Source organism: Morchella importuna (genome assembly GCF_003444635.1).
Source record: "Morchella importuna strain M04M26 chromosome Unknown Morimp01GS001, whole genome shotgun sequence".
NCBI lineage: Eukaryota > Fungi > Ascomycota > Pezizomycetes > Pezizales > Morchellaceae > Morchella > Morchella importuna.
In genome coordinates, this window is record NW_025763398.1 from 669,499 (window position 1) to 691,238 (window position 21,740).

General features: G+C 49.1%; 6 protein-coding genes across 6 annotated transcripts; 3 read left to right on the plus strand and 3 right to left on the minus strand.

The window, feature by feature from the left end:
- Window positions 1-2,955: 2,955 nt before the first annotated feature.
- Window positions 2,956-3,927, minus strand: LAJ45_00143 (uncharacterized protein; the record flags this gene model as incomplete). Its single annotated transcript, XM_046109745.1, has 2 exons — window positions 2,956-3,791; window positions 3,855-3,927. The coding sequence occupies 2 exons, from the start codon at window positions 3,925-3,927 to the stop codon at window positions 2,956-2,958; spliced, it is 909 nt and encodes a 302-aa protein (XP_045976438.1).
- A 530-nt stretch (window positions 3,928-4,457) lies between these two features.
- On the plus strand, window positions 4,458-6,425 carry LAJ45_00144 (uncharacterized protein; the record flags this gene model as incomplete). The annotated part of the gene is made up of 7 exons (XM_046109746.1): window positions 4,458-4,482; window positions 4,544-4,786; window positions 4,860-5,010; window positions 5,101-5,535; window positions 5,899-5,981; window positions 6,080-6,112; window positions 6,193-6,425. 7 exons carry the CDS (start codon window positions 4,458-4,460, stop codon window positions 6,423-6,425), a joined length of 1,203 nt encoding a protein of 400 aa, XP_045976439.1.
- Window positions 6,426-7,930: 1,505 nt separating this feature from the next.
- Window positions 7,931-8,953, minus strand: LAJ45_00145 (uncharacterized protein; the record flags this gene model as incomplete). Its single annotated transcript, XM_046109747.1, has 3 exons — window positions 7,931-8,076; window positions 8,138-8,280; window positions 8,412-8,953. 3 exons carry the CDS (start codon window positions 8,951-8,953, stop codon window positions 7,931-7,933), a joined length of 831 nt encoding a protein of 276 aa, XP_045976440.1.
- Window positions 8,954-11,107: 2,154 nt separating this feature from the next.
- On the plus strand, window positions 11,108-14,589 carry LAJ45_00146 (uncharacterized protein; the record flags this gene model as incomplete). Its single annotated transcript, XM_046109748.1, has 7 exons — window positions 11,108-11,388; window positions 11,460-11,552; window positions 11,612-11,950; window positions 12,278-12,463; window positions 12,527-12,629; window positions 12,689-14,278; window positions 14,341-14,589. The coding sequence occupies 7 exons, from the start codon at window positions 11,108-11,110 to the stop codon at window positions 14,587-14,589; spliced, it is 2,841 nt and encodes a 946-aa protein (XP_045976441.1).
- Window positions 14,590-16,205: 1,616 nt separating this feature from the next.
- LAJ45_00147 (uncharacterized protein) lies at window positions 16,206-16,811 on the minus strand (the record flags this gene model as incomplete). Its single annotated transcript, XM_046109749.1, has 4 exons — window positions 16,206-16,337; window positions 16,416-16,536; window positions 16,591-16,607; window positions 16,764-16,811. The coding sequence occupies 4 exons, from the start codon at window positions 16,809-16,811 to the stop codon at window positions 16,206-16,208; spliced, it is 318 nt and encodes a 105-aa protein (XP_045976442.1).
- A 1,822-nt stretch (window positions 16,812-18,633) lies between these two features.
- Window positions 18,634-20,500, plus strand: LAJ45_00148 (uncharacterized protein; the record flags this gene model as incomplete). The annotated part of the gene is made up of 3 exons (XM_046109750.1): window positions 18,634-18,783; window positions 18,888-20,133; window positions 20,190-20,500. 3 exons carry the CDS (start codon window positions 18,634-18,636, stop codon window positions 20,498-20,500), a joined length of 1,707 nt encoding a protein of 568 aa, XP_045976443.1.
- Between the last annotated feature and the right edge of the window lie 1,240 nt (window positions 20,501-21,740).

The following is a 21,740-nucleotide window of genomic DNA, read 5'->3' on the forward strand; positions in this document are numbered from 1 at the left end:
CAGTGACAAAAGAAGTGAAATTAGGTCAATGGGACCTGGACCTCAGAATACCCTTGGGACCTGTTACCAAGCTACCATGCATACACGAATTACCATAGGCTTCAAGGGTTGTATTCGTATGACCCATCATCATCCAATTGAGATTCAGCTTAGTACTAAATAGTAGTAGCTGCTACCTTGTGTAACTGTAGACTGAAAATGACGTACTAAAATGTGCAACGGAAGTGAACAATACTATTGAGAGACATAAATACCTCTGTATTTCGGTCATCTTTGTGAACCTAGTTTATATAACCACCATCCGAGAGGCGAGATACTCAGATCTGGGTGTTCGAGATCAACCTGGAAAAGTGAATCTGTACAGAAGCAGTATGAAGAACTGGTTTCTTATAGATGTTATCTCTTCTTTCTGTGACAGACGAAGTAAGGATCGCGGCGCAGAAAGTTTGTAAAATAAAAGCCTCAACTCACAATTGAGATTGGTACATCGAGGGCTAGTCTTGGCCACATAACTGGTGGCCGGTTAGGTAACATTACATCGTTAATAATGCATCCTTGCTCAAGTATTCTATACTTTTACCGGTAGCTGATAGAGCAACTGCACAAGAATGGGGCATCTTGCGTTTGTGCTATATTCTAGTTGGTTAAAAACGCCTCTACCGTCAGGCCCTTTCTGGAGACGGTAGTAGCAGATATTGGTAAAAGGTTTACTGCGTTAGATTTTCCTGTGTCCTGGGACATGTCCACGTTTGTGTGATTTGGTCTTCCCGTAGTATAACCGGTGATGTTCATTCACAATGTGCAGGCTCAGCTCCATGTAGTGGTTGTCTTTAGGGAAGCGGGGAACCGATGAGCGAAGTCCATCGTGTACGAGAGCTGATGATAAGACCGAAGAGGGAAGGAAGGCCCCTCTTTATAGGTATAGTCTAGAGAACAAGATGTAGATACTTAGTTTGGAGCTACGTCTAAACTAAACGATAAACGTTGACAACAGCGTAGTTTTCAACGGTAACAGCAATTATTTGCCACAAATAGCGTTTGTCTCTGGCTGTCTCCCGGGACCTCACTGTGTCCGATAGGGATTCAGGGACTGGGGCAGTCTGGATATTGCTAGGTTCCTGACCAGCACCAAAGTCTCCCACGAGAATGGTAGATAAACCACAGTGGCATAGGTTTCGCACTGCACGCACCGTGCCCCCTTTGTGTGCAAGTTGTGCGGCACAAATGTAGACAACTGCGGAGCTGTGTGGTTAGCAATCGGTGTCGTCTCCACACCACTTGATAAGAGATGTGGACACTGAGGGAGGTGATTGAACAAGGCAGGCTCTCGATCTCACTTTTATGGATGTAGGTAAATATGCCAAGATCAAAACATACAACGAAGCACACTCGCCAGCTAGAGCCCCCCCCCCCCCCCCACCCCCTCCCTTTGCGCGAGCCTTATATATCACATTTATAGTCCGTACGTCAGCCCACTCAATAGCGCCAGCTTGAATCTGATGTCATTCAACCCACCAATGGATGTCTGCTGGAGCACGGCCTGCATACAATTAATGAATTAAAAAAAAAAAATGTCTGCTGGAGCGAGTGATAACCCATGACCAGCCCAAACCAAACTGTCACATTTCCGGCCAGTGAGGAGACTCGACAGAACTGATTGATTTATATGTAGTCTGTAATTAGCTACGACGCTCACTGGTCTCCACCGCCCAGCGTCATCCAGCACAAACCTTATCCCTGGAACTTCCCTCCGTCCACCGCCAGTTCAACATAAGTCAACAAACAAAGCAAGTATAGATTCGCAAGAAAGTAAAATCCAAAAAAATCACCCTTAACCGAGCCCCGCAAGACCAATAACGCCCAAACCAACCGCCATTATCCTCCGTGTCTAAGCTTTTTTCCCCGCTGCCCCGACGGGAGCCTAGCAGGCAGGAGCATAAACTCACTATCATGCACCAGCCAGTCCTGCGATGTCTTGAAGCCCATACACATGTTTCGAAGCGGGCAATTCCAAATGGTAAGGTAGAGATTCCATGACATACCATCTCTCCACCCCTAACCCCTATAATGGGGAACTTGGCCCCTTTGTAATTTACACTGCGGGAGATCCAGCTGGACAGGTGGCATGGGCGGGGCATCAAGCATCAAACATCAAACATCACCCGTTTACACCTAACACAGCTGCAGAGTCAACTCGTACGTGCATAGTGGGCTTCAGAGATTACAAATCCCCGATATCCCCTACCCGCTTCCCCCAGTATAAAACCGAGTGATATCCCATGATTATATTTCTACTAGCTTTTTTTTTTTTGTTTAATTCATTAATTCATCATTTCTACTAGCTAGTTGAACTCGACGATTTATATCATCTATGACGAACGAGCCCAACACCAGTAAAAAAATCTAAGGGAACAATCAAAGGCCCCGAGAGAAAGAAACCTACCTCGCACTCTAAATAGTCCCTCTATCTGATGAAGTTACTATCTACAGGAAGTGAGCTACCAGCGCAGCAATTAACATACTAGATCTCGATCTCAGCTACAATTCACCGCATTACATTGAGAATGCAGAGGCGGAAGCACGCTATTAACCCACAAATACATATCAGCACTACTAGTTAACTCCCCAGTATACCTCCGCACTACCAACCAAGTCACCTTAAGAAGCAAATAGTTTAATTCAATATTTATAAAAACATAGCTCTACAGCCATACATTCTGTTGACCAACCAACACAAACGATACTAACAAGAAGCAGAAAAATCGAAAGAGAGGGAAAAAAAAGAAGAGAGATCCTCTATCACACTAGCACCACCACACGCCAATATACCAAAGAACACGAGAGAGAGAGGGAAAAAAAAGAGTAGCAGAAATTACGAAAATGGGTGCAAGATATCAAGCCCTGCCCCCCTTCGGCCTACAGATCGGCCACATATCTATCTAACTAGCCAATTACCTACCTCCTCGCCCCCTGCGCCGGCTTCCGTCTCATAAATGGGTCCGCCTCAACTCTCTGCCTCACCTGCTGCTGCTGCGCGCCCGCGGCTCCCACCCCAGCCGCACCAGGCCTATTCAACCTGCCCACAGCGACCCTCTTCGCGCCGCCCCCAATCCAGCTCCTCGTCCTCTCATCCACATCCCCGCCCTCCCCCTCCTCCCTCTTCCTCTTCTCCCCCGCCGCCGCCGCCGCACTCTGCACAACCTCCCTCTCCGGCAGCACCACGGGATCCTTAATCTTCTCCCTCATCGTGCGACTGACCTCCGCGCGGCCCAGCGTATGCGTCGGCGCCGCCAGACGACTATTCCTTCCCAAGAACTTCCCCACCTCCTTCGCCTCCCTGCGCGCCTTCTGCACAATATTCTTCGTCTTACTGCCCGCCTTGACGGCCCAGCTATCACTGGGCCTGCCCCAGCCCGAGCCCGGCCTGCGCCCCGTCGGGGGCAAGCCCGACGTATTCGAGACGATCTTTGCGCGCTGCGAGGCCTTCGCGTTGTTAAGGGAGCTCATCTGCTCACGGAGTGTCTTTGCGGAGGCGGCCGACGCGGCCTCGGCGTCGCTGAGGTGCTTCTCGTAGACGCGGGCCCAGGCGTGCGGGTTGCTGGAGGGGGGGGAGCGCTTGGAGAGCGCCGAGGCGCCGAAGTCGCGTGTGATGAGCTTGTGCCAGATCTCGGAGGTGTGTGGGAGGAGGTGGGGGCAGTTGAGTTCGAGCTTTTTGAGCTGCTTGGGGGTGGTGATCTTGAGGAGGATGGGGCGGAGGATGTGGTAGTCGATGTCGCCGACGTCGTCGATTGCTGGGGGGAGGGGGTTAGTGTTAAGAGGGGGGAGATGGGGGGGAGATGGGGGGGGGGACGCACTGTCGACGTATTTTATGAGCACATTTTTGCAGAGTGCGTAGAGGCTCTTGACGGGACCTTGTGGGGTCGGCATTGTGTTATTGGAGAGCTTAGATGTAGGTAGTATATATGTGTGGGAGAGAAGGATAGATATAGCGGGCTAGATAGAGGGTTAATGGTTCAAGAGCATTTATCCTGGGGGGGGGGGGGTGCAGATAGCTATGTAGATGACTATCTATCTATTGCTAGATAAAAGAAGAAGAAGAAGAAGAGGTTGAGATGCAATAGAAGAGAGAGAGAGTGGGAAGAGAGAGAAGAGAGAGAAGACGACGTTGCTGAAAGACGAAAGATTTCGCAGTCTCGTCTGAATGATTCAATGGCTGCATGTGGCTGTGGCTGTGCGGGCTCGACCGCTGGCACCGCCACAGCCGTGTCTGTATCCGGCCTAGTTGGCTGTGTGTGTCTAGTCCTTCGATGTTACACAGCTACTAAGACTTACTTTCACCGCCGCGCAAACCCTCCGAGCTCTCTCACGATCATTACCCCCGCCGAACCCTCCATCCATCCAACCTCTAAATCTCACACTCTCACTCCAATCCCACACACACACACACAACACTCACCATGTCCAACACCCAACCCGAAGATGGTACCCTCCCCCTCCGCTCCCTCCACCCTCATCTAGACACCCACTAACACCCGCCCCACAGAAGAAGCACTCGTCAAAGCCCGCGTCCTCGCGCACGAAGCCCGCCCCTACAACCGCCTCGTGAAGCGCTGCAGCAGCCTCACAACCCCCGACACCCCACTAACACCCGACGCCGCCGCCCGCCTGCGCGACGACATCGACACCGACTTCAAGTACTTTGAGAGCGTGATCACGCGCATCCAGCTGCTCAAGGACACCAACCGCCGCGAGGTCGAGCGCTACGAGAAGGAGAAGGGCGATATCCGTAGCTCCCCCTTCCCCCCTCTTCCTTCCCTCTGCTTAACAAACGAAAACTAACACCCCCCGGCATACTGTAGTTGAAACAGCCTCCACCGCCCGCAGCACCCTCATCTCCCTGCGCACCACACTGCAAAAAACCCAGAACGAAAAAGCCAACAAGCTCCTCTACGACGCGATCGCCACCGACATCCTGCGCACGGGGGCCTCAAAGCGCGCGACGAACAGACGGTAAACCTCGACCGGCTACACAAAGAGATCAGCGCGCTCGAGCGCGAGCGCGAGGACTACCGCGCCGTGTGGGCTGCGCGGCGCACACAGTTTGGTCAGATCGTTGACCAGCTCGAGAAGATGTGGGCTCAAATCAAAGAGGACAAGGACGAGCAGGACCGGCGCGAGGGCATGTCGGAGGAGGAGGAGGGCGAGGAGGTGGAGGGGGCCGGGGTGGGGGGTGGGGGTTGAAGGTTGTGGGGGGTGGTGGGGGGAGAGTGGTGCGGCGACGCCGGCGGGGATGACGCCGAGTGTGGGGGCGGGGGCGGAGGAGGAGATGGAGGAGGGGGAGGAAAGTGAGGAGGGGGTCGGGGCGGAGGGGGATGTGGAGGTGGGGGATGCGGATGTGGCGACGCAGCGGGAGGGCGAGAGGGAGGAGGGGGAGGAGGAAGAAGGGGAGGAGGAGGAGAGGGAGGAGGGGGAGGAGGGGGAGGAGGGGGAGAAGATGGTGGTGGAAGAGGAGGAGGTTGATAAAATGGATATAGAGTAGATACCCCGTCCTTCTTCCTGTTATTTTTCTTCTCCTCCTTATTCTTGGCTCTTCCTGCTTCCTGTACCATAGGCTTTATTTTTTTAGGAAATGATGATGAAATAGCATAGCATCGTAATAACTACTCTTGTTGTCTTAGATCTCCACACTACACTATTATCAAGTAGCTCAATTAATGTGTGCTGGTATCTTTGCTGTTTACGTACTAACACTAATAATTATACTCATAAATCGTACTCATTATCTTCACAAAAATACTCATACTCGATATCGATGCTAATATTCGTAAGCATACTCATTACCCTCATAACAAAAATAGTCACAAATATATTGACATCAGCATGCACTAATACCCGTAGCTATGCTGATAATAATACTGGCATCGAGCCCACAAAGACACGTACACAAAGGCAACCTACTCTCACCGGGATTGGCACAATTGGTATACGCACTTCCGACACACGAATAACACAGAACTAACACAACATGTATAGCATAGATGCTTGTATTGATACCAACACACTTTGAACACGCTTTTAGCACACTTTACTTGTGTTCGTCAAACACGCTTTGGTGTGTAAACTTACACAACACTGCAGCAGCGCTGAATCTCCTGCCCTCGATCTCGAGCTTACTGATAGTACCCCCACCAGTCTTCCCAACACCCGTCCAGACGTCTATACATATCGACCCAGAGACGAAGCTCACCCCAACACCGCACCGCATCTCCATCGATCCCATCCCTTCAACTCACCCCACCAGCGCCCGGCGCACCCCTCGCTACTTGAGACGATGCACCACCCGCCGCGCCAGGCCACAAAGGGCCTCAACCGCCGGTATAGCTGCTTTGTCTTTCCGGGAGGGCTTTCTCTGGTCTGTTTTGTGACTGCCCGGCGCGGGTGGCCATGGTGGTCGTGACTATGTAGCACTTTCGACTTGGTGTTGCTCCCCTGGCGTGTTGTAGTTCGTATACCGGCAGTAGTCACTATAGGAGGTACATGTAGTTAGGGCTTTGAATCTGAGAAGTAGCTCTCATAGGCGGTGTTGATGCTCTGGCGCAGGTCTATGTTGTTGTGGTGCGTGTGTCAATCATGGATTCTCACTCGGTAAACGCCACTTACGAATATAGATTATGTTGCGAACATACCTGGTCTAGAGTAGACTCCCGACGGACCGACGCATCCACCACCCCGCCACCACCCCGGGAGCCGGTGCCACAATCGAACTCTAACGAGAGTCACCTACAGTAGAAACTGGAACTAGCCAATTACATATACGTCTTCTCCCACACCAGCTAGCTGCGACTATATACCTGACATATTCCAACCCCACGACGACCGCTGGGCATAATATTACATGTATATACCTGAAGGCCATAGCCGGTATCTTTTACTGGCGCAAGACCCATCTCGAATGCTATACCCCAACTCGAATTATATTCCCAAACCCCGACCCTCTTCAATTATGATCACAGCATATCACTCGGTTCTCGACCCCGTACCCGGAGGAAGGGGATTGCCCGCAGACATTGGCACTTCGTGGTGTTTCATTCCCTAAAGTTAAATTGCATGTAGCTATATGCAGAGAGCTAGAGAACCGGAATGTGATGAGTTATAGAATTCGGGTAATGACGGGGAGCCAACTTGGTGGGTGGGTACTATTAAGGTGCCAGGCACCGTACTGGATCGACGCGTACGGCCTTGGCCCTTAACTAGGACGACAGCATTCAGCTTTTGGACGTTGCATATTCAGGTAAAGCCCAGCCGGCTAGACTAGGAAATAGAGTACCAACTCGGTTGTGTCAGCTGAGCAACACCACCTGCATTGCGGGGGAGCTGTGGAGCACCCAAACAACGTGGTCTAGGTAGAGTAGGTACAGAGCATATATTTTAGACGTCCTGGCGTCTCAGATCCCAGCCGGAATGCAAATACATGAAAGCTACATAGCTAGGCATTGAGAACGAAACCAGGATGATCGAATTACAGCGTTTTGCACTTCCTGCCCTTATCACCAGCCACTTATATCACTCTGATACGGCTCCAACCAATCGCAGCCCGTGGCACCCAACATCTCCTGTATGACCCTTGTCCCAGAAACGTACAAATTCTCCGCGAGTGTGTAGCAGTTTAGTTAGGACGAAATATATATATTATTTATTCTGTTACACAAAAAAGAAGAAAAAATGTCCGGGCTCTTGATCAGTCCCCGTCCCCCCCCCCGCCAATCCTCCTGGCTTCATACAATAAACGAATGCTATTTCATACAAAAGTCCCCTGCGCCAGTGTGTGCAAACCCCGTCCCAAGCCCAAAATCAATTCTAGCCAAAAAGCACAAAAAACTCCTCCCAGTACCAAGCAGTAGCAAGCAATATAGAACAACCTACATGTAGCTTAGTAGCTAGCACCCTTTGGCCAGACTTCCATATTGTCTAAAACTCTGTCCCAGGGCACTCCTACGAACTCTGTCAACCGCATATGGCATCCCTTTCTCTCGGTATCCAGACCAAGGGCGTCGAGCCACTGAATTATCTTGTCCTCTGTATTTTTATTTTGGTCAGCTTATTTGGAAAATACTCGAGGGGGAGGAGGAGTTCTAACGGTTTTGATGCTCGTTTGCCAACTTGTAAGGCGTGTCGGCGGTAAAGCCTGGTACCGGAACGTTTCGAGGCGTGTGCATGGGCATCAGTTTTTCCTGCGATTTAACACGACTGTTATGAATTCTAGCGCGGCGGTTGTGCTCGCTATTATTTGTCAGTCAGTATATGTACATAGCATATGATAGGCAGGCAGGCAGCTAGCTAGCATCAACAGCAGTAGCAACAGCAACCAACTACCCCCCCGCACTCAAACCCCAAACAGGACCAAAACTTACAGCGCCGCCCTCTCCAGCACTTTCCCTCCCGGCTCCTCCCTCAAGCTCTTGAGCCCATTCTCAATAGCGCACAACCTATTATTCAACCTCGTCATTCTGATACCCACGCCGTCAAAGCCGTTGTCCATCTGCCATATTGCTCTACTCAGGCGGTTATTCATAGTCTGCATTTCCGACGTGATAGTTTCGAGCTGGCCAATCACCGCAGGATCATACTGGGGCGCCTCGTCCTCGTTGTTGTCGTCGTCGACGGGGGTGTGTTTGGCGGCTTCCCGCTCGTTGATGAGATGTGCGAGCTCCGACAGGATTTCCGAGAGGCTGGCGTTGCTGGGTGCGGGAGGCTCGATGAGAGGTGTGGCCGCGGCGTCATAGAGGAGGAGGTCGAGGTTGTCGGAGCTTCGCGTTAGAGACACCATGGCCGTGTTGTATGTACGGGTGGAGAGAGGTTGTGATTTTTCCTGGGGGAAGGACTTGAGACGAAGGGTTGGTGAGGTGGTTTTGCACAGGTTTGGAAGGTTTCTGCCAGTGAGGACGTAGGTCATTGGCGTATGCAGAATTATATAAGCCCTGCAGCTGCCTGTGCATGGTGGCTGCATGGAGACTGACTGGTATGGCTTGGCGAGGGTTGAGTCTACAGGAAGAAAATATGGTTATTACTGACTGGTTGAAAGGAATTATTGAGGATATATCAAAGAGTGGTCTTAAGTTACTGCGTACCTCAAGTCTTCTCCGGGACTGATACATGGAGTTTATGTCAGGTACACTATATTCCGGCAAAACGTACGAGTCGGCCCGAATGATACATGTTAAATTATACCGGTGACGAAGGATATAGTGAGCAAATATCCGTTGCATTATATCTCCGATATAATAATGGTATTCATTGTGATGATTGAATTCAAATATGGAGTCCTAGATCCTGGATATATAGCTGAAAGCCTAGAGTGCAGGCTGGAGGGGCGTTTCCGTTCATGGACGACTTTAAAGAAACTCTGGAATGCTTAAAGCTGGAGAGTCTTTGAAAGGCAAAGGTTATTTCGATCTAAGATATATAAAGAGAAAGTGAATTAAAGGCCACCTCATTGTTTCCAGAGGCCACGATGTTATCCTACTTAGGTATACGCGGGGTTCCTTCCATCGGGATGTTGTCAATCTGAGAGATTAATGTATACGTAGACAAAGAACCGCATGATATGAAAACTTTTGTCGGCCATAAATCCAGTGCCTACAATCACGACCGTGATAACACAGATATATGAGGGCTGAAAGAACACTACGCATCTATCATCGACTACCTGTTCCCCAACCCTCAGCGGCGATACAATCAGAAGTTATAATTAACTATCATCATAGAACCCATAGTTTTGGCCTTTGGGACAATTGACGACTTTGATTACCCGTAGTGATTGCCATCCCTAATGGTCATTGCAAAGTTCTTGACAGGTACGAATTCATGCAAGCCGTTTCGCGATCAGTGAAATTAACAGAAAAAGAAAATTGAGTTCCCGCCTCTAGCCCTGCTGGTGTTACCTCAGTCCCCACAACCTTGGCTGAAGGATGTCGGTAGGTACCCTCCGTCCAGGGAGGAGGTAGTCAGAAGAAGCAAAAGACCCAAGATCTCAAGGTCTTCCGGTACCCGATTTTCGTTCTGGCGTTTGAAAGGAAAACTACTAAGTGCTGTTTGGCGCAGTGCCTGGTACGTACGGGCTAAATTGTGGGATATAACTGACAGTCTAGGGACTCCGATGTTATACTCATCCTGAATGGGGATAAAGAGACGAAGACAATGTGGACCCAAAATCGGCGAGCTAGGTAGCTGATCGTCCGGGTGTGGAGTTCCTGCCAAGGCGGCTACAATTGCGGGGAGTCGGGGACTAGTGATAGACTTTCTTGGCAAAACCCCTCTTTGAGCTAGCACGTCTTTGGAAGAACGAGCCTGAGAGACAGCAAGGTGTCTCTCGTTCTTTATGTGCTGGCTGATAAATATCTCCTTAAAAGGCATTCCCGTACAGTATAATAACCGGGGTAGCAGAAACCCTGTTAACTCGAAAAGGAAGCTCGCGGGAAAAAGTGTCGTCGGAGCCCGTTGCATCACAGCCGATCACTCGAAGATTCATCCTACCCCATACCCCACATAAACCTTAAATTACTCGCGTGTTAATTAAAAAATCGGCCTTCATCAGAAATGGCCTGGCCCCCATTCCCGAGTAGCGGGGCCCCGGGGGTTTGCCCGTCCTCCGAGCCTCCCATCTGGTGAATACATATCAGAGGTTGCACTAGGCAGGTTAGGACATCAATCGCGTTTAACCACAAGTGAAGGAAGTAGTAACAGGGATTATTGCCCGAATAATAATATCGGACCGTAAGATAGTCCGAACACCGTAGATTTTTGGTTATTCCGATACTAGATTTTGTGAGCAGTGAGTACTTCACCGATTCCCACATTTTGCAGCCCCGGAGGGTGGAGGGATTGCCGGAGTGAAGTTAAAGTTCCTCCCATATTCCTGTAACACAGCTTTCACTAGTAAAGAAAGCTACCGTAGCTAGGCGTACGCATCGGGTTTCATGATGTCATTTATACTAGACGTGAGCAAATCTCAAGAGCTATATTATATATCATGCTCACCAGTCAATATTTTTTCAAACTATCACCAGTTTAGTGCTCCCCAGGAGCTACATACTACCAAGTTTCCAAGATGGCACGATACGTAGCCTTCGGCCTACTCGCAGCGCAGATACTCTCACTGGTGTCTGCACAAAATGCGACATACTCGAACTCAACCTCATATCCCTGGGGCAGCACCGCCGGGAAATCAAAAGATGAGTTCCTGGATGGTATCCTCGACCAGATGACCGTAGAAGAACTGGCTCAGCATCTGCATCTGTTTAAGTTCACCGAGATATCGGATGGTGAGGGGCGATTGGCGAAGTTTGATTCTGTGGTGGGGGTGAGAGGGATCGGAGAGATAAACTTTTGGTATGTTTCCCTGGATAGGAAGCTGGTAGGTGATGGTAGAGGGTACTAATTGGTTTTTTGGGGCGCTCTAGGGGCGCTAAGAACGCCACTACGTACAATGATCTCCAGCGCAAAGTTATCGAAACGGCACGCTTCCCTCTTCCAATTCTCCAGGGGGGTGAATGGTAACTTCCCAGCTTCATACTCACAACTAAATATGGTACATAACCTCTGTGGACTCTAGTCTCCGTGCAGTCCTTACCCCAGGCACTACCATCTTCCCCACCTCTATCAACATGGCCGCCACATGGTCCCCCGCTCTCGTCAAGAACACCAGTCAGGCAATTGCACTGGAAGCTCGGGCAATTGGTCAAGGGTCTTGTTACTGCCCCGTTCTCGACCTTGCAAAGGAGCCCAGATGGGGGAGGATTGGTGAGAACTTTGGAGAGGATAAGTTTCTCACGGCGCAGCTGGGATGGAACTATGTCAAAGGCTTGCAGAATGGTGGGGAGCTGAGTGATAGAAAAGGTGCAATTGCGTCAGTGAAACATTTTCTGGCGCACGGGAGCCCGGAGGGTGGAAGGTATGTAAACCGTTCTTACATTGCCGGTTTTTTTTTTTTTTTTTTTTTTTGCTCTACTTCGTCTCGTTTTGTTCATTTCTGCGCATGTTTTCCTCTTCGCTTCTATTGACACCATGGTATTCTACTGAGTTTATCACGCACGGTCACTCGTTATGCATAATTCGAAAACTGCATTTTATTCTATTTATCAAAGACTCCCAACAACAGCTATTTCCTTGACGTTACTTTTAACGCTATTTCTCTTTTGTACCCTCAGCTTTTATTATTCTTTTAAGACTTGGGGGTAATGATTATTATGGAGGGTTAGCTGACTTAGTCGCCGTGTAGGAATGCAGGACCGGTTCATGTTGGGAAGAGACAGCTATGGAACGAATTTGCACTGCCCTTTAGAGATGCGATTCAGCGGGGCGGAGCGCTGGGTATTATGTTTGCATATAACACCATCGATGGGTCGCCGGCAGCGTTTGACCCAGATCTTCACGCAGCATTGAACGAGTGGGGTTTTGACGGACGGTAAATACACAAGCCAACCACGTCTGATATCGCATTATTGGTACTGATCCCTTATTTGAATAGAATTATCTCGGATGATCACATGATTCAAAGATCTATGGCCTGGCACCAAGTTGCTGCAAATTCTCAGGACGCTATTACTCAGTATCTCAATGCCGGTGGAATGGTGAGTTTCTTGGGCATTATTTGATAGGAAAGGACAATGACTAACGATAAGAATTTAAGGGTAACTACGCCGACTGGGGCATCCAAGAGTGGACTCGCGGTATCGTCGCCGCCATAAATGGTAGCACCCTCACCGTAGACACCCTTAAATCCCGTGTCAAAGGTCTGTTGAAAATCAAGTACGATCTCGGCCTCTTTGACAACCCATACCTTCCCGATGACTTTACGGAAGGCAAGATCGACACCGATGAGACTGCAGCAATTGCATCAGAGGTTGCGGAGAAGTCTATTGTTCTGCTCAAGAATACCGGAATACTTCCTCTTAAGCCAAAGAGCGGGAAGAAGGTTGCATTGATTGGACCGTTTGTGGATAGGGTAAACTTGGGCGGTTATATCCGTATGGGAGTACATGGGCGGATGATTACACCCCGTCAGGCTATTGTGGATACATATGTTGACGAGAAGGACCTTGAAACTCATTGGGGTGCACCGACATTTCTTTATTATGACCTTAATGTCATCCCTAACTACCTTTTTACGCCTCTAAAGAATTCAAGCCAGAGCGGATTGAAGGCAACTTATTACACTGATAATGAGTGGAAGAATAAGGCCTGGGAGGTAGTCGAAGGTCCAATGCTTGAATACGAACATTATCCACCGTCAGGACCTGGTGGTAAACAACTCCCGAGTAGCGCCTTCTCTGTTCGTTGGGAGGGATATCTCCACTCCCCAGTCGACGCAAAAGCTGTCCTCGGCGCCATGACGCGCAGTGGAAACGTTACTGTATATGTCAACGATGTTCTGCATTCAAAGGCTACTAGCGGAAGTGTCAAGAATACCTACAGCGATACCCCCGACCAGTTCTGGGAGGTTTATGAGCAAAACTCCACCATGGTTCCCACTGGCGCTGCTGAATTCACATTCAAGAAGGGAGCCTCCATCAAAATCCGCATCGAGTACCAAGGCTCAAACGCTGTATCTGGTCAACGATTGGTAGCACCGGCCTGGAATCTCGTTGACCGAAAGGACGAGCTCGAGAAAGCAACACGAGCAGCAAAGGAAGCTGACTATGTTATCTTCATTGCCGGCGGTTCTGCTATTGTTGACCAGGAGACAAACGACATGTCCACACTTGGCCTCTCCCCAAACCAGACCGTCCTAGCGGACGCCGTATTTACTGCTGGGAAGCCTGTGATTTTCGTCACGACCGGTGCTAGACCGCTGGCACTCCCGGAATACTACCGTCAAGCAGCAGCAGTGCTATACACCGGCTACAACGGACAAGCAGGTGGCCAGGCAATAGCTGACATTCTCTATGGAAAAGTCAACCCATCTGGTCGCTTGCCTATTACAGTTCCGTATTCTGTTGGCACCAGTCCGGCGTACTATAACCACGATAATGCTGCGTACAGATATAAGTATGTGGATATCCCCAATCGCGATGTTGATGGGAACCAGATCCCCAACGTGGCATATGGAGGAGGAATCACATACAATCCGTTATACCACTTTGGGCATGGATTGAGCTATACCTCGTTCAATTACTCGCAAATCACGGCCGATAAGTCGAGTTTTACGGCGGAGGACACAATAACGTTTGAATTTTCTGTGACCAATACTGGTGCCGTTGCGGGAAGAGAGATCCCTCAGGTAAGTTATCCGCAAGCTTCAAATTTAGTAGTGACACCATCTAACCTGCAATAATCTTCAAGATATATTTGCTACAACGTGTAGCCTCAATTTCTCAGCCTGTAAAACAGCTTGTGGGGTTCACGGAGGTCGATTTGCAACCCAGCGAGACTCAAAAGGTTTCGATTCAGCTCGATGTGAATCGCTACCTCAGTGGATACGACAGGTGGATGAAGTGGAGGGTTGAACCGGGAACGTTCGTATTTGCACTGCAGCCATCATCGAAGGGTGAAAGTACGAACAAAGTCACATTGACGCTACCATCGAGCTAGTGTAACATTTGGCTTTTTGTTCTATAATTAGTCATGACTTTTTTGTTTTTTTATGTAGGTGGGAGGGAGGGAAGAGGAGACTAGGATTCGGGGATTCGGGGAAAGATAGTTATTACATGTAAAGGTTATATAGCGTTAGTAACTTGAAATGAGTAATGGGATTGAATTGGACCACTTGATCACGATGTTGACCGAACATTCCTAGCAGGTTAACGTCTGACCAAGTATCGTAGGAAATTAACAGTACCAGGCCCGGTGAAGTCAATCGTACAGCTGATATGATAGATTTCAATCTCCCACATGGACGCCTGTTGTGCGCACTTGATCGTGTAGACCGCTTTAAGTACGCCATACGTGCGGGTCTCGGCATTCCCATCAACCCAACTAGGCTCAGCCTTTCTTGAAATAGCCATGCAATATCCCTCGACGCAGGATGTGCTGTTTTATGCAAGAGGGGTTGTTTTGACCCCATAATATCTCATATAGAGTTTGCAAAATATATTTGAAAGGAAAGGTAAGTCACGTGCAGAATAGTGTGTGATCATTCATAGTGATTTCATTCCATCTCCACTAAAAAACAACCTCACATAAGAAGTGGTGAGTGACGAATAGTTCAATGAGGCATAGACAAAGAAATATAAGCCAATTATTTCCGAATGAAGAAATACTGCACCAGAATAAGAAAAGCGTCTAACCGGGTATGCACAGATGACTCGCCCTATCCATAAGACGTAGAGACGTTGCCCTAGTTTATACCTATACCATGCTTGTGCCTATAGATATCGCCGACTGTGTTCAGACTACTATAGCTATGGTAAAAGCGAGAGCATAGTTATTATCATTACCATCACGAATACGCACCTGACGTCTTGACCGCTTACAATATTATGATCGTCGTGTTCGTAAAGATTATCTTTAACTCTGCACTTTGGAGTTTAAGCTGGTCTTTTCTTTTGGTTTTGCCGACTGGCGTTGAGCGAGAGCCTGGGATTGGGCGTTGTGGAGAAGGGTTCTGGAAAAATCTCTGCAATGCGGTGTGATGGTGGTGGTGGTTAAAGCGCTTTTATTACGGTCTCTGTCGTTCACGAACATTGGTGCCAAAGTGACCAGGGGATCTGGGCCAATGGGAAGAAACTTGATCACTCTGTTCTTTTCTGTTTGGTGGCCGTAAACGACAAGTGGTGTGAAGTGATCGAAACCTGCTCGAGCGCTCACTAGTTGAATGATTATGATATCGATGCCTGGCCTCTAGTAAAAGGGCATATCTGTGCTTTTGACGTCGTATATCAAAGTAGAGCTAGCACCCCAAAGTAGAGATGTGTCTCTGTTTTACTCTACCCTCGCTAGCTAGATCTCCATCCCAGATCTCCCACCACCTTCCAATCTAAAATAAGCATTCTTTATGAACCCACTCACTACCCTACATGATACTGAATTCCTACCGATTGGTGTAATCTTTTGGAAGACTCTGCATCAGGTACATGCACACATAGGTCCTGTGCACCCACGGCCGAATCCATCCTCAGAAAGGGAAAAAATCCCCCCCCCCCGCGGGCTGAATGACGTCTTTAGATGCGTTATGAACTGCTCTGCTCGTAGGTAGAGTATCTGGATCTCTACAACCAGTTTGAGAGGCGGAAGTAGAGTAAGTAGGCCCGTGCCAACCCAGTAAGTCCAACTTTTGTTTTCGGTGACACAGGTACCCCGCGAACTCGAATATTCGAAGGTTGAAATATCGAGCAGAGCCTCTATATATACTTTAATAAAATTCTGAATTAAGGCTGTCGGGGGTCTATTTTGGGGTCGGGGTTTGGCTTGGGTCGTACAATACCGGGTCGTACAATACCGTGGTACTTGTTTGCAGACGCGAACTTAGGACAGTTGAGCTTGTCTGTCTGTGGTACATACGAGCAGGTTTCCCCACATGCGCACAGTCTGAGATACGTACTTCCGGGGGGGTCAGCTTTGGCTCTCTACAATTGAACAAATCTACATACTTACCTATCTCTAGTAGATACCTACATGTGGGTACTCATAACCCATCAAGTACTAAATACCAGTACCAATACCAATATTAATACCGATACCGATACCAATATTACTGATACCAACACTACACTCATAGTTACACCAAAACACACAAGTGCTAAAACCCGTCAAAAAAAAATCGCTACCCCAATAAGAGCGCTCCCATCCACACCCGAGTCGACAGCAAAGTGCATTCCCAAAAAGAATCCTGCCCTTTTCTCGCCCAATATGTCTCCGAAATGATTGCTGTTATTTAACCAAACACGCGCATACAGTCATCAATATTGTGGCGGCGACGGGTACGGATCGAAGCGCGCCCTAAAGATAGGATAAAGATATTGATGAGGCTTGTGTATTGTGGTTCGTTGGTGGTTCGTTGAGTGAGGCTTGAAATTGGAGAGTGTGACTCTGATGTATAGACTGATTGGCTGACTGTGTACCTGTAGGCGTGGGCTTGTATGGATTTGTATGGATTTGTATTGCGGACAAAATGAAATTAAATCAAGCTATTTTGCTAACGGTGCACGTGAGGTGAGGTGACCTGAGGTGGTAAAAAAAAGTGCGGAATGTTTATTTCCACTGTTGCCGCCAAAGAGCTTCACTGCCTCACCGCCTGTGCCAGATACTTACATACACATCAATAGTCAATACTTCTTTAGACAGGTACTTTCCTCTCTACTCTAGTTAGGTGAGTCTGCGGGGTACCGTCGAGTACCTACCTACCTACCCCTTCATGCTCAGCTTTCAAGTTGCCTACTCTACACGGTATCCATTAAGCAATAGGATACCGGCCTAAGTGCTACCATTATGTGACTGAGCACAGTTTCATGCAGCAGCGCAGTCAGTGGATCAAAGGAAGAAAGCAAAGAAAACTGCAGCGCCCCTGAAACCCACCAAGAATACGAACGGCAACCTCCTCCCCTTCAGATGGCACAGTACCAACGTCTAGTTACAATACTATCAATCCCCTTCTATAAAGTAGAGCAGACATGGTATGTGTGAGTAAAGTACTGTAAACTACATTATCAGACAAGGATCGCGGAAAATGGTTTGGTTACCAACAAACACAAGCCCTGCGCCCTTATTTCCTTTTCCCTACCCGGGACTAGCATGCATTCCTGGTACAAGAACGGGCGTGAAGCTTATTCTAGACTAACCTAATAAACTACATGGTTACTTAAGGTAATACTCTAAGTACATGACCTATGTACTTGTGGTAGAGTATACCCTCGTTCGGCCCGGACCGACAGGTACAGGTTATTTTTGGGTATGCCACTCACATATTGGTTTTAATAAGTGTGCGATTTTCTAGAAGTACATATGTGGCTGGGGCGCGCGGGGGAGGAAGAATGAACGACTGAAAAAGGTACAGCGGAAGCGGTGGGATGTTGTGTGTTTCTCAAACGTCAAACATCAGCTTGAGACAGCTAACTAACTACTACAGTTCCATTATGATGTAGGAGTAGAGTAAAAAATAACGACCCAACAAGGAAGAAAGAAAAAACTGCACAAACAAATAAGACTCCTGCAGGTTTAGCGAGTTGACGATCGGCGGCGTATTTGGCCCACACACTCGCTCGCTCTGATCACTCACACACACACCTGCCTCATTAATTCATCACTACTGCATAAGGCACGGGAATTTTGCGTTTCTGGGGCCCATGTCTCATTGCGGAACATACAAAAGAGGGCTTAGTTAGGCCAAGATACACACACAGGCGTAGTACCTGTAGTATTTGTAGTGAGGAAGGGGAGGGGCGCGGTGGACGGAGGAATACTTAAATGCGAAGAAGTCCTCTCCATTGTATTTTCTATATTTCCATTGTCCAGAGAGAGTGTGTGTGTGGTTTTCTATATTCCCTTAGAGCCATTAGTAGTTATAAAACTATTCTGGGAATCCACTGCAGCTGTCGACTCACTTATTTTTTTCTCAATCTCTCTATTGCATTGTGAAGCTTTACACTCCTCCAAATCCAGAATTAACAAACATACGCTTTTCACCCCAACAACCAAACCATGATCACCGGCTTCAAGTCTCTCACCGCACTGGCGCTCTTCGCCGGTGCTGCCAATGCCATTTGGCCCCAACCCGTTAGCTACGAGCATGGATCCACCGTTGTCTGGATTTCAGATGACATATCCATGAAATTCTCAGGGCCCGCCAACGTCAGTTCCACTCTTCCTCCCCCACAAACAATAAACTCTCTCAGACCCCCCTCCCCCTCCTCCTCCTCCTAGAGTAACCCCCACATACTAACAACCAAAATTAGAACTCCCAAAAAGCCACCGATAAAGTCAATCACGCCTGGAGCCGCACAAAAACGACCCTCCTCAGCGACAACTTCGTCCCCTGGAAGTTCCACAAGCGCGGCGACAACTTCGAGCCCGCCGACACCAACGGCCCCAAGCTCAAGAACATCATCATCACGCAGACCACCTCTGAGACCTCCGCCCCCGCTGAATACGGTACGGACGAGAGCTACAACCTCACGATCCCCGACGCTGGCGACAGCGCCTACATCACTGCGCCCACCTCCTTCGGTGTCCTGCACGCTCTCAACACCCTCACCCAGCTCTTCTACGCCTCCAACAAGCACAAAAACCACGGCGTGTACTCGCCCCTCGCCCCCGTCAGGGTCCTCGACAAGCCAAAGTTCCAGCACCGCGGTCTCAACCTCGATGTCGCCCGGCAGTGGTACCCCAAGGAGGACATCCTCCGCACCATCGATGCGCTCGCATGGAATAAGATGAACCGCCTCCACCTCCACGTCACCGACTCGCAGTCCTGGCCTCTCGAGATCCCGGCGCTCCCCGACCTTGCGCCCTGCGGTGCGTATGCCGAGGGTCTCACCTACACTCCCGAAGACCTTGCCGAGATGCTCGACTTTGCCGAGAAGCGCGGCGTGCAGGTCATTATCGAGATTGACATGCCCGGACACACGTCGGCCATCGCAGAGGCCTATCCAGAGCTGATCGCGGGGTGGAACATCCAGCCCAACTGGGACCGCTATGCCGCGCAGCCGCCATCAGGCTCTCTGAAGCTGAACAACGAGGCTGTGCGCAAGTTCCTGACCACGCTGTTTGGCGACTTGCTGCCGAGACTGAGAGACCACACAAATTACTTCCATACCGGTGGTGACGAGGTCAACAAGAACGTCTATCTGTTTGACGAGGGAATTAAATCGAACGCGACAGATGTGCTTACGCCGGCATTGCAGAAGTTTATCGAACATGTGCACGGCGAGGTCCGGAAAGGCAAGATGTCGCCAGTGGTGTGGGAGGAGATGTTGATTGATTGGAAACTCACGCTGCCCAAGGATGTCATTGTGCAGACATGGATCAGCGATGCGTCAACCAAGACTGCCGTAGAGAAGGGCCACAGAGTCATCGCTGGTAACTACAACTTCTGGTATCTCGACTGCGGGAATGGTCAGTGGCTTGATTTCGGCCCGAACGTCTACAAGCAGTTCTACCCCTTCAACGACTACTGCTCACCCAAGAAGAACTGGCGCCTTAGTAAGACTACCCCCTCCATCCCTATTTTCTAACCAAACCAGCTAACAGTATAATAGTCTATTCATTCGATCCCGTTGCCGGACTCACACCCGAACAGGCTGCTCTTGTCCTCGGCGGTGAAGTCCACGCGTGGAGTGAGCAGATTGACGGTGTTAGCCTCGACAGTGTCGTCTGGCCAAGGGCCTCAGCTGCCGGAGAAGTTCTCTGGAGTGGTAGAACCGATGCACAGGGCGTGAACAGGACATTTGCAGATGCGAGCCCAAGATTGGCGGAGTTTAGGGAGAGGCTTGTGTTGAGGGGAGTCGGTGCCAGTCCGATCATGCAGCTTTGGTGCCACCAGAATGAGGGCGATTGTGCGCTGAATTAGAGCGTGGTTATAGGGGGACGGCGTTTTTGATTTTCCTTCTCTTCTCTTTAAGTTTTTTTTTGTGGACTACCCTTCTTGTGGATTAATTTTTTACCTTACACCTTTTTGAAGCTTATATAAATCTTTCTTTCTATTTCTTTTATTTGTGATGACTATGGCCGGCATGTATCAAGCTAGTTAACGGTTTACCAAAAAGTCTTTCGGTATTAAAATATAATGAAATGAATACATACATACCTATTTCCTGAACCTGAACAATTCGAGGTAAACAATATAATAACAACAGAGTGCCCTGCCGCATGGACTCTGCATATCTGGGGACCGGTACTGGGGCGGTCAGGCTGAATTCCACGCGCTATCATGTCTCACGTACACTCCATTCCAAAGCTGGCGAGCTGCACGTGCTAGATGTGCACTTTCATCTCTTCATACCCGATAGGTAGAGTGCTATTGATATTCAGCTTGGTGGATTAAGCCCGTATTTCTCTATAATTGGCCAGCCGTTGACGTTCCAGCTGTGGCAAGGGTGATTAGCAGGAGGAATCAAAAACCTGTAGCTAACTACGACCACATACAAGAAAAAAATCGATGGCTTGGTAGGTATTCCATGTGCCAAGACTGCGTAGGTTGATTGTATGCGTCATGGATGATCACTCGGACTCTTTGACCAACAGTGGGTAACTTTTAATTTGGGTCTGGTGTCCTCACCCGAAGCGGGTGACGAAGATTCTAAGCTCGGTTGCTATTTGTAGGAAATAGGCATTATACCATATTGCGGATTCGTGAAATTATTTTATGTACTCCCGCAGGACTCATTTGGGGCAGTGTGATATTGCCATAGCTTTAAGGCTGCATGCAATTAATGAACTAAACAAAAAAAAAAGAAAAAAAAACCCTGCAGGAATCAGCCTGGGTCGGTGATTGTAGCATCCGCGAATGGGACAGCAGGCTACCGCCCCCCCACAAGAGCACCGCGCCCCAGATCAACCAGGTTGATCAGCTAGCTCCATCCGGCATGCTCTTTACTCCCCATTTCAAAAATAGAATTGAGGATGGGGAAAAAAAAAATTCGAAATTGGCTCCGTTCGGGATTCGAGCCCAAGTACCCCTACTATCGTCATAAGGACTGCGTGCTGGGGGAGATGGTAGGTGGAAGTATAGCATCCCGAGTGTCTTGGGCGAGTAAGGGCTATGAGGATATGGCTCCAGCGAGTACATGTATATGCCACTTGACTCTGGT